General features: G+C 32.9%; 1 protein-coding gene across 11 annotated transcripts in view; it reads right to left on the bottom strand.

The window, feature by feature from the left end:
* The window catches only part of LOC134536789 (protein tramtrack, beta isoform-like), an 84,918-nt gene that overhangs the window by 4,357 nt on the left and 64,970 nt on the right, over positions 1 to 15,591 (bottom strand). For 3 of the 11 annotated variants that reach the window (XM_063376710.1, XM_063376717.1, XM_063376711.1), the window contains one exon: positions 12,141 to 14,221. The exons of 1 other annotated variant lie outside the window; for it this stretch is intronic. In XM_063376710.1, the coding sequence (XP_063232780.1) occupies positions 14,004 to 14,221 (218 nt within the window). In that variant the 3' untranslated portion in view covers positions 12,141 to 14,003. Of the gene's footprint in view, positions 1 to 429; positions 7,121 to 8,242; positions 8,710 to 12,140; positions 14,237 to 15,591 lie in introns of those variants that run through there. 7 more of the 11 variants (XM_063376716.1, XM_063376715.1, XM_063376714.1 and 4 more) reach the window with 5 other exon arrangements.

Below are 15,591 nucleotides of genomic sequence, written 5' to 3'. Positions count from 1 at the left end.
TTCATGCCAAACAGTGAAGGATAAACATCACAAGGCTATCTAGAATAAATCAAATGTACCCCATTCCTTCCCTACCACCGAAGTTCCAAACCCCAACAATTCAAGGCTTATTAAGTTAGTATGGTAAGCGCCCCCCCCCCCCCCCCCCTCAACCCAATGACAAAGAGAACAGAACAATGACTATTCACAGGAGGCAGGCAGTACACTGTTTGCCAAGTGCTATGTGCACGGGCTTCTATTAAAATTACACACTGCAATAAATGTCACAGTAAAATTTCTGACCACACCATAAAATTGTCAGTAAATAACAAAATTAAGTTTTCTTGTATTTTTTTAAAATCATTTACAAAATTTTATTCATTACTGTTTAGTCAAATATTGCTTGGACAGTAATTTATAAAATTAAAAAAAAAAATCTAAACAGAGAGCTTTTTGCTAAAAATTTAATCGCACTAATGATGTACACAAGATAAACTTATATACAATGTCATGACTAGTACATACAAATTAACATGCATGAGAAGCTCTATTCTTATGTTTTCACATTCTGTATATAATATCTTTCATACTTTGATCTTTAATATTACACACCAGGCAGCTATTTTCTGTTATAGACACACACAAAACAATACCACTTAATGTAATGGTTATGTTTTAGAAAATATAATATAACAAAATTTGTTTTAAGATCAAAATACAAATTTTTTTTTGCACATTTAGTAACTTGGATGAGCTAAAGTCATGTTTACAGATCTCTGGCAATTTTCAGTATGGATGGAAATTACCAGGCCCTTTTAACTGTTTGATTAACTGGTTTATGCCCCAGAATTTAGCACTGTGGAATGGAACATAATGGAGATTTTTGGTGTTTCGTAAAAGTCATAAATGTACTATCGCACTATCGCTCTATAAGTTATGTCCAACATATATGAGTATTGTCTGCCAAGATATTTAGAATAGAAACATTTAACAATTAATTGAAAAATACAACTTAACTTAAATTTTTTAAGGAAGATTGGCTTTCATGTAAGCTTGAGAAAATTTTTGATGCTTCTAAAATACTTATTATTTTAACAAGTACATATATTCTTTTACAAGAATCCTACTTATAAACAACAACCTAGGAAAACAGAACCAAATATAATTTTTTGAAGGTGAGTTCAGATGCGTTAAGTCTCCCAGCTCCTAGCAGAAAGAGTCAAGGGTGTATCCGGGGTGGATGAGAGGGAGCAGACTTTATTTAATTAATCAATTCTGAAAAATACTTAAACCAAAATATCAAATCATATTTTGAAAAGATTAAAAACACATTTTTTTCATGTAAATGAAAGTAAGGGATATTACTTTACAATGTTAAATGAGCATACAAAGTATTGTTTCACTCTGTAACATTTAGAGTGTTTCCCCCCTCCACCCTCTTGCCCACAAAGGCTGCTGCTGTCTGAGTTCGCCCCTTGAAAGAGTTAAAGTGTTTTCAATGGGACCTTCAAAATCCATAAGAGGATTTATTGAAGCTATTAATTTATACATATTCACTAGACCATCCATTTTCTTTCAAATGATCAATATAATTAAAATTTATTAATTATATCACCACACATACACACACACAAATTTATATCTCTTTTGCCAACAGAATACTTTACTCTGATTTATAACAATGTTATAATGATTAGGGCTAGTAAAAAATAATGCAGAGACCATAAATCTACACATTATTGATCAATATCCAAACACGCGTTCCAAGAAAACATTTATATTCTGCAGCACAAAACCAGGATATTTAATTTAATAATATAACACGCTCCTTACTATTTACAACAGTGATTTATGTGCCTTATTTTACGGGAAGCAAAATTAAAATACAGAAATTTCAATAACACAAACATAGTTGACAGCCAGAGCAAAAATCATAGTCTGATAGCGTGTCAGAAGGAAAAAAATGACAGGAAATATTTCTATATAGCAAATTCATAATTAAAAATTTAATTTACTCTATTATAATCAGTGCCGTAGAAAAACATGTAACCAAATGAACTCAATGAAACCAAATATTCTACGTACATTACGTACAAAAATGACACATTAACATTCCCAGCAGTAAACTTGGTAGAAAAATCACAAACATTTATAAAACAGTACATTTATGAATGACAAATAATAAATACACTGCAAAAGCAAAACCTTACACTTACAATTGTCAATCTGGCATAAAACTCACCTTTCTTTAAGTAGTTCCTTAAAAGAAATAAAACTTTCACCTTTACAATATAATTTGAAAAACTAATTAATTAAAAAAATTAAAATAACCGGCTGTAAAATTAGATTTTCAGGTGGAATAATACAACAGTCCACAGCACAAGTTTTGGACTTCATAAGATCTGATATATGTACATAAACTAAACTAGATATCACCAAGGGCATCGCCAGGGGGGTTGGGGGGGGGGGGGGGGGAGTTGCCCCCCCCCCCAGAGCCCTAGAGATTCAAAAAAGTGTAGCCAAATGTAAAAAAATACATACTTTTCCCACAACTTGCTCCCCCCCCCCCCTCCCTAGGCTATCGGCTGGCGACACCCTTGGATATCATATTAAAAAAAAGGAGTGTGTATGTATTACATAAGTTTAAGTAAACCTGAATGTTAAACAAGTTGGTAAAATTTTATTGTAGTTTTCAGAAACTTATTTGATAGTGTAAGGATTATTCTTCCTTTATTCATTTGACTATGATATAAATATGGTTTTATTATTTTCCAAAGTACTCTTTGCAAATTTGATTTTATCTATGATTTTAATCAAATAAACTATGTTTAACATCTTGGCAAAAAAGTATATATGTGATTTAACAATTTTGTTGACAAGCTAAGTAAAGTAAGTGATTATATATTTTTTACATTATATTTTATTTTAGTGGATGTTTTTTATTACTAAAAAAAGGACTAAGATTTATCACAGAAGGTTCAAGTATATTTTTTAATGCATTTATTTTTAATACAGAGCCCAAAATTATAATTTGTAATATAAATTAAGCAGAATGCCTTTTGTTAACTATTTTTTTTTCCACTGTAACTGATGACTGATAGACAATTGTTAAGGCCAGTCATGTTTCGATATTGCTCCAGAAAATATGAGCTTTTTGAATGGAACAGAATTTTTAGTTGTGAAATATTTAATAGTTTTGAAGTAATATTACTATATTTTGATTATGAATATTTAAAACCTTGAAGAAAATAAAAATTTTGTGGTTATTTATCAAAACAATATCGTCAAGTTTATTCAATTTATGAATTCTACGTTTAAAAGGTCAAAGAACGTTGGCAATAGTTGTCAAAGTACTATTTACATTCAAAATTTGTCTACAAAAGACAATATTTCTTAAGAATTCTGTGAAATAGATAAGTTTTGTTATACTACCATGTGTTATGGAAGAACTTCAGTAGAACCAATGAAACTGGAACACAAGTGAGTTTTCGAGACCTCATTAGCCAATTGTCATATTCGGATGGTGAATTAGTTCAACGAAGGTTTACGGAACCTGCATACATCGTGTACAAAGAATTACAAGCGATCTACTACTAGAATCAACAACCTTTCTTGGCAAGTTCGCAAAGACATTGATGACAGTGATTCATCAGCATACTTTGACAACGTACAACAGAACTGGCAGTCTTTGTGTCCATATAACCACGTATGAGCTACGATGGGAAATTGCACCAATTCTCGAGAATAGAGCAAAGACTTGGTAGCATCATCTTATCAGCATATGTAAGTAGAGTACAACAAAAAGGGTATGTACAAAATAGTTTGAAAGTGCAAATGTAAATTTGTTTAGGCATACAATTGGTTGCATTCTTCTTAAATATAAATTATTTTAGTTCCACATTTTAATTATCCTGTTTTTGTGTTGCTTAGTTAAATACTTATTCAGATGTTCTTGTACTTAAATCCAAGTGTTTTTTGAGTGTTTAAGAATAACTTTAGTTGTTCAATTCATATCAGATTTCAAGCTGGTTAAGATATATTTGATTTCTTTGAGAATAAGTAATTTTTATTACATCAGCTTTGATGAAACCTAAACTATTTTATTTTTACAACCAATTGAAAGCTAACAAGTACAAGAGTATTTGTGGTAAAGTATTGAATTCTTGTTGAACTAGGTTACATGACAGATGTACCGTATTTACTCGCATATATGTCGCCATCGCAGATAGGTCGCACCCATAATTTGAGGTCTTGAATTTGGTATTTAAGATTTCCCCCATATAGGTCGCACCGGTAATTCATTACCGCGCCATGCGCCGTGCGCCGTGCCGTGCGCGGCGAAAGGTCATTGTACTCGATTAGCTGCTGTTACGGCGCGCCTGCTGGCTCTCTTTGTTCACTGAGCTGCGCATGCGCAGTATAACTCACTCAACGCTCCGCCCAGACTCGTGACCTCCCATCAGCAGCCAGCCAATAGATGCGAGCTTAGCGGAAAAAAATAGAAGCTCCACCTCCCGTGTACCAGTTTTGTCCAGTTCTAATACCAGTTTATTGGTATACGCACCAGTTTTCTCGCTGCCGTGACGTGTTCAAGTTTACGTCCATCTTGATGTCTTGATACCAATAATATATTAATTACGATTCCCAGAAATAAATTGTTAGTTTAAAAAAATATGCGTCAACTGTACAATACTTCCGAAATTATAAAATACGTATAAAACAGTTACCAAGACTCCACTCATTTTATCTTGTGAAGTTTGTCTCGTACCAGTATTTCGGCTAAGTTGTGACATAAATACTGTATCAGAACTTAACAATCAGCCACGTTTATACATTCGTGAGTTTACGTTTTTCCCTCGTGCATTTTAGATTGTCTCCTGCTATAATTACTCGGACTTTAACATGCATAGGCTTAAATTATTACATGTTTAGAAATAAAAGCAACGTTTCATGTTATAAAATATGTGTATTTTGCGATTTAAAATGTTCATTGCCGACTATAGACGTTACGTTTTTCACAATGTTTTCAGTGTTTTTAGGCCTACTAGCTAATTTTATCTACTCTTAAAGTACCCACGGTATTTTCTGGTTGTTTATGGTTGTTACGTGACGTAAATAGCGGGATGGATTCGATTTTTGAGTCGTAATTTGCGTGAAAGTATTGTATTTGACTAAATGGAAACTAAACGGGACCTGAAGAATATAGTGCAAATAACGGGAAAACGTAAATAACGGTAACGTAAATAAGGGGTTTCGCTGTATGTGTACATTGTAAATAAATTTGCCTATACCTATATAAACTTCTTCGCATTTTAAAGCAAAATATTGCAAAAATATTCCTCAAAAATTAAAAAAAAATTTTCTTCACATATAGGTCGCACTTCATTTTTTCCCCATCAAATCTGGTAAAATTGCCGCGACCTATATGCGAGTAAATACGGTAATTGATTTATCATGTTTTGTGCCCCGACAAATATTTTGATTAGTTCAATATTCCATTAAACTTTCGTGGTTTTAAACTATCAATCAGGGGCGTAGCCAGGGGGGGAGTTTAGGGGTTTAACCCCCCCCCCCCCTTAGCACCAAATCTTTAATTAATTTCTTATTCATCACTCAAACAAATTTCATATTAAAATTAATAAAATTTTTACCATTACAATATTTAAATTTAAGTACCGAAAACTGCTAAAATAGCACTATTTTACACCTTAATATCCAAATTTTCCCGGGGGAGGACCCCCGGACCACCCGCTTTAATACGGAGGGGGGGGGGGGGGGGGATACACAAATCCTGGCTACGCCACTGCTATCAATCAAAGATTTTTTTTCTTTGGTGTAAAGAAAGTTTATGTTAATTGTTCAATTGGGAAATATTATTGAAATTTTAAATGAATCGTATATTTTATTTCAAACATATTGAAATAGACAATTTTTAAGACAAATCAAAGTTAATTTATATGTCTGAAACTTAGTAACTTGGTGTTCAGAATACCAGTTATGTATAAAAAAAGTATTAATTAGTAAATTAAATTTTTATCATACAGATAGTCATTTGTACACTAGGTTCAATTTCAGTTTAAAAACTGTACTAAATGACAAACACTTTTTGCCTCCCTTGACTATCATTCAAATCCTACTTTATGATTAACACCAATTGAGGGAACATTCAGAAACATTCTAGGCAGACCTTGGAACTGTTTACATCTCTTGGAACAATGCTAAAACTGTTAAAGAGTGGATTAAAATCATCCAAGAACACTTGCTATGTGATTATCCTCTAAACTGGCAGAAAAATTTTCTGAATAAAAGACCTAGTCATTGGTCAAAACCCAATTATCTCAAAAGGAATCTCAAATTTGAATCACAAAACTACCTTGAAAATACCCTTGGAATCCAAATCAAGGTATCTAGAGTCAAAAGATAAAGACCTTTAAATGTTCATTTCATGAAGTAAGTTTCCCAAAACAATATACATCATAAAAATGTGGGATCATTAATAGAATAGCTAAGAAGAAAAACACAAAAAGACATAGTGAACTTTATAGTTGTCAGTGTTTAATTTTTTGGATGCAATTCATTTCTTTCAATATTTATCTTATAATCTTTGCCTTTCAAAATCATAAGATTCTATGGTATTCAAGGGTATGAGGATTAAAAAGGTCAATCTCAATAAAAATCACAAATGACTGTGAGTTTTGCGTTAAAGAAACACTAAGCTCTTAGGTCGAGTGCTTGCTGAGGGACACTCTATGAAGTGACACTCATGATACTAGACTGCTTCCTACGTATCTAGTTGCTAGCGTGCACCACTTCAAGACTCAATAATACCTACGATTGCTCACGACACAACTGCTACATTCAAACAGGTACAGAGAAACACATCCATGCAATCGCAGCCCGTGACGACCGAGGAGTTACAACGGAACTTTGTGGAGGGCTTGCATGTGGATCTTCATGTAGTAGGCTCGACTGAACACTTTGAGGCAAACGGGGCACTGGGTGTGTCCCCGGTGCATGCGGCGGTGCATCGACAGCGAGCCGACGTGTTTGAACGTCTTGCCGCAGAAGTCGCACGCGTGCCCCAGTTTGTGGACGATGCACGACTTCAGCGCGTTCTTCCATCCCGGCCACGGCACGGGGGCTGGGTTGTGAAAACCAACAGCAAACAAACATCACAGATGAGAAAACTTAAAAATAAATAATCATACAAGTAGCTAATACGCTCATTTTTTTTTTTACTTGGGCTTTACGTTTCATCGACGGCAAGGTCATCAGAAATAGGTAAACTCAACAACACAGTTCCAGGAAACTTTGGACGGGATCAGCCACGACCTACAGTGAGGAATCATCCCATCATTTGCCTGGAGTATTTCGGGAGAATCCTGGGAAACAAAATAAGCATGGCCAGATCAGGATTCGAACCCAAGTCACGTGGAAAACGAGTCCAGTGTCTCATCAGTGCACCACCTTACTCCACAGGTCCTCAAAAACCCAATAAAACTGTTCATATTTACCAACAACTTCATTTGGAGGTAACAGCTACCATTTTCAATTCTACTTCGATTTTAACTTAGAAATAAAAAGAGTCTAAACTCATTAATTTGAAAATAAGACTTCTGAAAAAACTAAGGACAGGATAAATATTTATATTATAGATTGGAAAACCATTACAGAGATTTTTCAAACAAGTATGTACAAGAATAAGTTTTCTATGTATGCATCATGTGGGACAACGGTAATTTTGGCACAAACAGATACAAATTATTGTAAATGTAGCTGTGAAAAAATATTTCACTACGTGTAAATACCAATCCTTATTGCCTCAAGGCCTTTATAAGCCCTCACTTTCCCCTATGCTGTATGCCAGTGCCATTTTGTGTGTGCAATGTTGTGTGTGTGATGCTGTGTGACATACAAACACTAGACATAACCCTCCAATGTGCTGAATTAAGGTGGATAAAAGGTCCATTCTTCAAAATGAATCTTTATTTTGCCGTTTCAATTGAAATATGAAAAAGACATACAAATATTTTTTTTTCTTTATGTAATAAATCACTGCAGTCTTCCATAAACTTATTATTATTTTTTTTAAATTCTTTTCATCATATCATTGCTTATTTACCATAGCTCTGAACAATATACTTTTCCAACCAAATGTATCCATGAAAGACTTGTAATGTACCTTTATGTAGCTAGCTTGTAACATATTTAAACTTGAATCAGTGATTCGTTTCTATAACTAACACTAGGAACACAACAGAGATAGTCATACAATGTTTTCTTCTTTATTAGAAATAACATAGAGCATTATTTTTTCTTCTTAAAACAAACAGTATTTTTTAATTTGATAAGATTCAGATCCAATGCTACATTAAATATTGCCAAGGAAAATGTAACAACCATCGACTCAAAACACACACAGTACAGAAAGATCGTATTTTTGTAAGCAACACACCATCACAAATGTTTACAGCACGATTTCAGCATCTACGGCGATGCCGTGAACGATCTTCATGTGGCGTCTCATGTTGCCCTTACGGCTGAGCACCAGCTGGCAAATGGCGCAACGCGTCGAGCCCTGGTGCAGCGCCATGTGATCGTAACACGAGTTCTGGCGCCTGAACACTTTACCGCAAATCTTGCACACAAACTGCCGTCCGTCCTCAGCTGTCTTACAACAGACGGGCGGGGACGCGGCCATATCTACCCCACACAGCCAGCTCGCACTGCCTACGCAAACAACCACCACGTGCTTGCAGGAAGCCTCGCGCAAACAGCCCAGCCACCACCAACCAACATACCCGTGTCCACCCACCAGACACAACACATAAGTATTACAATTAGCAGTTACGCTGAGAAAATTATGCCACAATAACGTTTCAGTGATATTCTCCAACTATAATCTTGCCCTGTGTCACAGCCCAAAAACCTTCCATACAATTAGGTTTTTTAAAAAAAAGGTTTGTGGTATGGTTTAGAAAATCAGCTTTTGTTCAAGTTGTCATACGAGCAAAAATTTTCTTTCAGCTACTTGCGTGCTGAAAAAGACATTCATGCGCATCTGGCAAGAAAGGTGAAATGATAATTTATTTGATAGGCTGACACGTACTGAATAAATTTATTTACTACACTGATAGTGTCACTTGTTAAATAGCTAAAATCTGACTCATATAACATTCCATGTTTTAATATCTACAACAAAATTAGTAGTAGTTTAATAACATGTTAAAATATAATATACAGTCATGATCCAGTCAAAATTAAATAAATTATATCCTAGCATTTCGGACAGAGTTTCACAAGTATTACATTACTTAAAAATCACCTCCAGGTGATACTAGATAATAACTAAGGAATAAAACCATGGGAGTAAAGGTTGCTCTATACGAGCTACTGGAAAAATGACTTTGTATTTAAAATGATTCTTGCTCCAGTAATTTTATCTACAGAGATCAAAATTTTACATTATATACACTTAATTTTTAAGTCACCTAAGTACGGACAGTGTATAATTAAAAAAAAAGGAGAAATATTCTGTAATTTAAGCTAGAATTTAAAAAAAAAAAATATGTTTAGAAAAATTAAATTTACATAAAAATAAAACCATAAAATCTTGTCTAGTAATTAGATACAGGTTATTAAGAATATAAATGAATTATATGCATAAATGTAATTAGGCATATAGAACAAGGATGGATTAGGAAGGGGTGGTGCCTAACCCAGGCACTGGATTAGAGGAGTGTACAATGGCAAGAAAATATTTTGTGGACCACAAAAATGGGAAATAAAAGATGAATGTAAAAAAAGATCATACAATATCCCCCATGTGACTGAGTTATGCTGTAATAATGGCACACTAAACTGCATTGAGTTACAAGCTGAAACTTAGGTGAAATTACAAATTAATACATATAACTTTTTTTACATTTGTTAATCACAAGTTTAACTTCAGCTGTATGGCACATTAGCCACACCTTGCTACTTAAGATTCTCTACTTAATACTCAAGAATAATCATTAGGGGTGGGCAAAACTTTGAAAATATAATAAAATTGAATATTTTTAATATTCAACCTTAGTTGCAAAATAAAATTTTATTCAGTATTAAAAAAAATAAACTTTTTATTTTTTAGCTAGCTAAGGTAGTATTAATTCCTATGATCTATGTAGAATGTATTTGCTTAGGAAATAAAAAAAATATGTATATTTTTTTGAATTAACAGTACTGTCGTGCGTTCAAGATATACACTAAGTAGAAATGAGAATTTTTTGCTTTGTGCGACACTTTAAAGTCATTTTTAATTCTACATAAGCTTATAATAATTTTTATTTCTTACGCTTATCTCTTTAGGAAGATAGATACGTAGCTAAATTTTTTTAAAATATAGTTCAAAGAATCTTTTTTGCTATTTTTGCTTTGGCTACATTTTGATATTAAATATCTAGCTTTGCCCACCCTACATTTTATTATCCGATACTATTTTCTTACCATTTTGCTTTATGACCTGACTGCTGTTGTGTGAAATGCACAACAATTAAATCAAACTAGTGATTCAGGTTGCTGCTTCAAGAATATACATTAACAAAAACATATTGGGTACTAAAAATTTTTATTTACTTTCTCCGTATATTTGGTAGTCATAAAAACACACAACAGATGTTTATAAAATACCCTATTTATTACATACAAAAGTATGTCATATCTTAATATGTAGTTTACATATAAACTGTGTGGTTTTTAAAGATACAAAAAACAAATAATAGTGATAACTTAATTACAATGATATAAAGCTATAAAACTAACAGTAAAATAAAAATCTAAAGTGATAAACAGTCAAATCTTTAAATCTGCTGTAAAGAAACATACCAGTTTTTATTTTAAAATTCACTTTCACTTTCCATACAAAAAAGGTTTTTTTTTATGTAAATATGATGAAACATTTCATAGATAACTTAAAAAAATTACAATTAATAACAATTATGTAGGAACACTGATCTGGTTTATTGGAATGTAAAATAAAGTATTATATAAATATTTTGCAAATTAAAATGATTGTATTACCATTTTAGACAAAATTTCCATGAATAAGTTACATAAGTGTAACTCTAAATAATTATTAAGTTTAATGTATAATGTAAAATTACATTTACATTATATACATAGCCAGCGTATTCTGTAACTTCCGAGGATTTACATACAAATACATTTAATGCATAACAACCACAATAAGGTGAAACTGTTTTTTATTAGTTGTCTTTGCCATGCTGTGATCATTTATATAATTTAAACACATATCAAACCTATGTATTATTACTTAAAAAAATGCCTTTACTTACAATCAACGGTGGTGAATACAAGATGGTTCCAATTAGCTTATATTTAACAAACTTGAGGAAAAAATTAATAAAAAAATTTTTTTTTCCTACTCCATTACATGTGTCTGATAAAGATTCTTTGTATGACAGCAACAACCTAATACCAGCAAGTAATATGTTCCAGAAATTACCACAGAAGGTTTGTACAGAATGCAAATTAATACCATAACTTCTGTGTTTATCCATGTTATGCCCACAAGAGACAAAACTGCAATGAAAAATAGAGCACCTACACTTAGCAGTAACGTGTGCAGTTTCAAATTATGATTATTTCAACAACAACGAAATAAAGGTTTCACAGCACAGTACATCAAATTACAACATGAAGAGGATGCCTGCCGTGGATAAACAGCACGTTTAATCAAACACTGATTTCTTCTTACATCATGAAATAAGCTGTAAACTAAAGGGCAGTGCCAAGACAGTGAAATCAACGAGGGAGCGACTGCGACTAGCAATTACAAGCATTACTGCACGAGCACAGGCAGCACAAGATTTAAAATTAGATAGCTTTACATTTTTTTTTAAATTTACAAGCTGTTCAATTTGTAGAAATGCTCTGTCTGGTTTTCTCGCCTCCATTAACCATGATTAAATAGTTCTATAGAAGTAACTTTCTTAGTACGAGGAGCTTACGAAAAATTGACAATTTGTTTGTGAAATGTTAAAAACCAACGACTAACAAAAAAATGTACTCATTCGTCGGATAAGACTCACAAGTTTTTTCACATGTAATTCCAAATTATACCTGCATCAAAACACTTGCTCTGTAAGTTTTTTTCCCCATTTTGAAAGCTTAAAACCCCTTTATTTTATTTCAAAAATTATTTTACATTTTCTTTAGGTGCTGCTAGAAATGTAATATTGTTAAGTACCTATTAATATAAGGCATTAAAAAATGTTACATAAAGTAACTATAAGAAAATATTAATTTTCATTAAGTACATATACCGAAGTATGGATTTAAATATCCCAGGAACAGTAAAAACATAATTATCCAGGTAACAAGTGGGAATAAAATCCAATCACATAATAAAAAAAAACATTTAAAAGCAGTTCCAAAGAACTTCCACTGACCTAGTAAAGAGCAATCAGCCAATCAATCACGGTTTAACAACCAAACGTATTAGACAATCCGAGCCTTCGAACTATACTTTGATCAGTCTCCAAAATATTGGTCACCAAGAAAACATTTTATGGAGAATACATGTCTTACAGAAAATTTTGAGTTTAGAAGCAGAACCTGTGACAAACAAAAATATATTTTCATCTCTTTTAAAAATTAAGTACGTATAAGGAAAACATTCTTGAGCTACAAAAACTATCACATATATAGTGACTGTATCTACGTTTCTTTCACAAGAAGCTTTATATATAAAAAAAATTCAGATACACATATAATTCTTCAAATAAAGGTACACCAGTGCATAAAAAATAGATTCTGAACCATCTTAAAATGTGCCTATATTAAGACCACCTACCAATCTCCCATCAGCTTAAACTACAGTAAAAATTTATTTCTAATGCTGAAGCAGACTATTAAGTATTAATCTTTTAATATTTAACCCTAAATAGCAAAAACCAAACTAATCAGTGATTTTCTTCGTATTTTAAAAATTCTCAAATAATATAACGTGTGACTGTAATTACATAAAATATTTCAAGTTATCACAAAAATATTTACTTCATCAACAAAAGCACTGTTTCAAACTGTGCTCTCAACAAATATAGGGTCAAAACATCTATGTGGCCATAAAAAAGAGAATTATCATTATTTTTGTTCCCAAGCTACAGGTCTACAGTGAAATTTTTAGTCATTGTTGGCTTTGCAAATTATCAGCACTGCTTGCAATGCTTACAATATTAATTCACCACTAACTTAAGACTAACTTAAGACTGCACAAAAATTTGGCAGAAATAAAATATAAACACTGTATGTCACATATCTATAACTGAACTAAATATAATTTTTTACATCACAAATGCAAACCATACATTTTATTTCACTTTTTAATGGAAAGTAAACATCTTTGAACAAAAATATATTTGCATTTCATTTTACCACTTAACACTTTTAAGTTATATTGTTGCATCAAAATAACATTAAAAATTTTTTAAGTACCATAAACATAATTTAACACATACAGAATTCTTTTTATTTAGTCTAAAATTTCTACTTCAATAATTAATTATCTCCAAAATGTTTCTTAAAAATACCAACAATTTCCAGAGAGAAAGAGATTGAAAAATGTAAAAAAACATCTACTTCCTGGCTAAAAATCTAAAATAACATTCTCTATGATTTATTAAATATAATGGCAGATTCACATATGGAATGGTTACAGTGGTTTTCAGACTTTAGTGCACATAATGTGTTCTATGTGAATTAACATATGTGAGTCCAATCACCCTCGTAATGCATACACGTTATGTTACAGGCTGAAATTCTGAGAACCCACAAAAATAAACTTTAAATACATGTAAATAACATTTCGTTTTGTCAACTACTATGTAGGTAAAATTATTTTCTGGAAAACCATTAAGAAAAAAAAAATTAGATAAAATAATGTCTTTTGTGTACACACAAAAAGAGTTTAAGTACAAAATATTACATTTTCAGAATAAATGCTGTCAGGAGTAGAGGTGACTTCAAATGATAAAGTTGTGTCGTTTGAGCATGTGCTTGCGCAGCTCGTGCCGGCGACTCATGACGGCGTTGCAGACGCTGCACTGAGTTTCCCCCGTGTGCATCTTGCGGTGCAGCCTCAGAGACTCCGGGTGCTTGAACACCTTGGTGCAAGCTCCGCAGCAGAACAGCTCTGGCATCTCAACATTCACCATCCGCCTCCTTCTCAACATGCTGGCACCTGCAACGGAATGCACTGCCGCGTCAAAAATAAAAACAGCAACCAAAATCAATATCACTGCTAAAATGAAAATTAAGCAATATTTACTAACGGAAATCAGCACACACTAGAATCATTATTTAAAAAAAAAAAATAACGTGAGCCATGTAGTACTCGCCAGTAATGCTCTGTAACGAGCAAATTCATGTGTTTTCGTGTTCCAAACACACCTGTAATATGAAACTCTGACACAAAATTTAACGCAGTATTCTTTAAATTAATGCAGAGCGTGATAAATACATGGAAATTATGTTTTCAACTACCTTTCTTGACGCAAATCACACATAGCTTCCGCACTTGCAGCTAGAATTCGCTGCCAGAGCAGCTACGTCGACTATTGAATCATTCGATTTGCAGAAAACGGCTCACTTAAGTCTGAAGCAACCCAGACTACTGCCCTCTCCACGTTTTAAACAGTTTTATTAATGATTTATTATGTTTTCTGTTTTTATTCAGTACTTGGTGAGGTATTCTTAAATCAAATAAATAGCAGCCAATTATTCTTTTTGAGAAGTATTTTGTGTTAGCCACAGGTTTCATGACCATATTTTCCTTTTTTTATTTATTTATTTTTTAAATTATTTGTGTGTGTTTCTGACTAAATGCTTGTTTTATGGTTAAAACCCATTTAAAGTTATTTTTACCTGTTTTCTTATTTGTGTAGTTACATTTTTATAGGATTTCAGGTATTTTTTTGGTGATGCAATGGTTTTATTAGTTATATACGTGTGAGAGAGAGAGAGACAGACAGTGCTTGTGCATGGGAGACTCATGATTTTGGTGGAGAGGCTCATATTATGTGCCTGTGATTGGCTCATATTTTTATGTGTATTTTTGTGATTGGTTATAAATTACGTCACATGAGCACCCTTGGCCACGGTAGTTAGTCGGTGTGTGGTCCTGGGGCCAAATGGTCGAGACCTTTTAGTAGATGCTAACACAAAGGGAATTTTGGAAATATTTAACAGATTGGTTTTGACAGACGTATCGGTGTGAGCGGAAAAGAGGGCTGTTTATATAGAATTAGCGAGGTTGGAATTTAATGTGGGGGAAAATGGTTTGTAAGGGATAGCACAATTAAGTTTTATTTCAGTTTAATTGAAACTGATTACTAATATTTACATCAATAATAAATATTCTTACTTAAAAATGCCTAATCACCAATTACTCGCACTTAAATGTTTATTCTCAGGTCACACAATGTCTGTCAAGTTCCACAGTTAGCGCTCCTCTAGGCTCAACAGTGGTTTGCCCCTTACCTCGCACCTTTCCTCACACACACAGTCTCATGCCACTGTCGCACTCTCGATCACGTCACACTGCGTCGCACC

This window comes from Bacillus rossius, chromosome 11, assembly GCF_032445375.1.
Source record: "Bacillus rossius redtenbacheri isolate Brsri chromosome 11, Brsri_v3, whole genome shotgun sequence".
Lineage (NCBI taxonomy): Eukaryota > Metazoa > Arthropoda > Insecta > Phasmatodea > Bacillidae > Bacillus > Bacillus rossius.
Note: the sequence above shows the minus strand (reverse complement) of the source record. Positions and strands in the feature narration are given on the sequence as shown.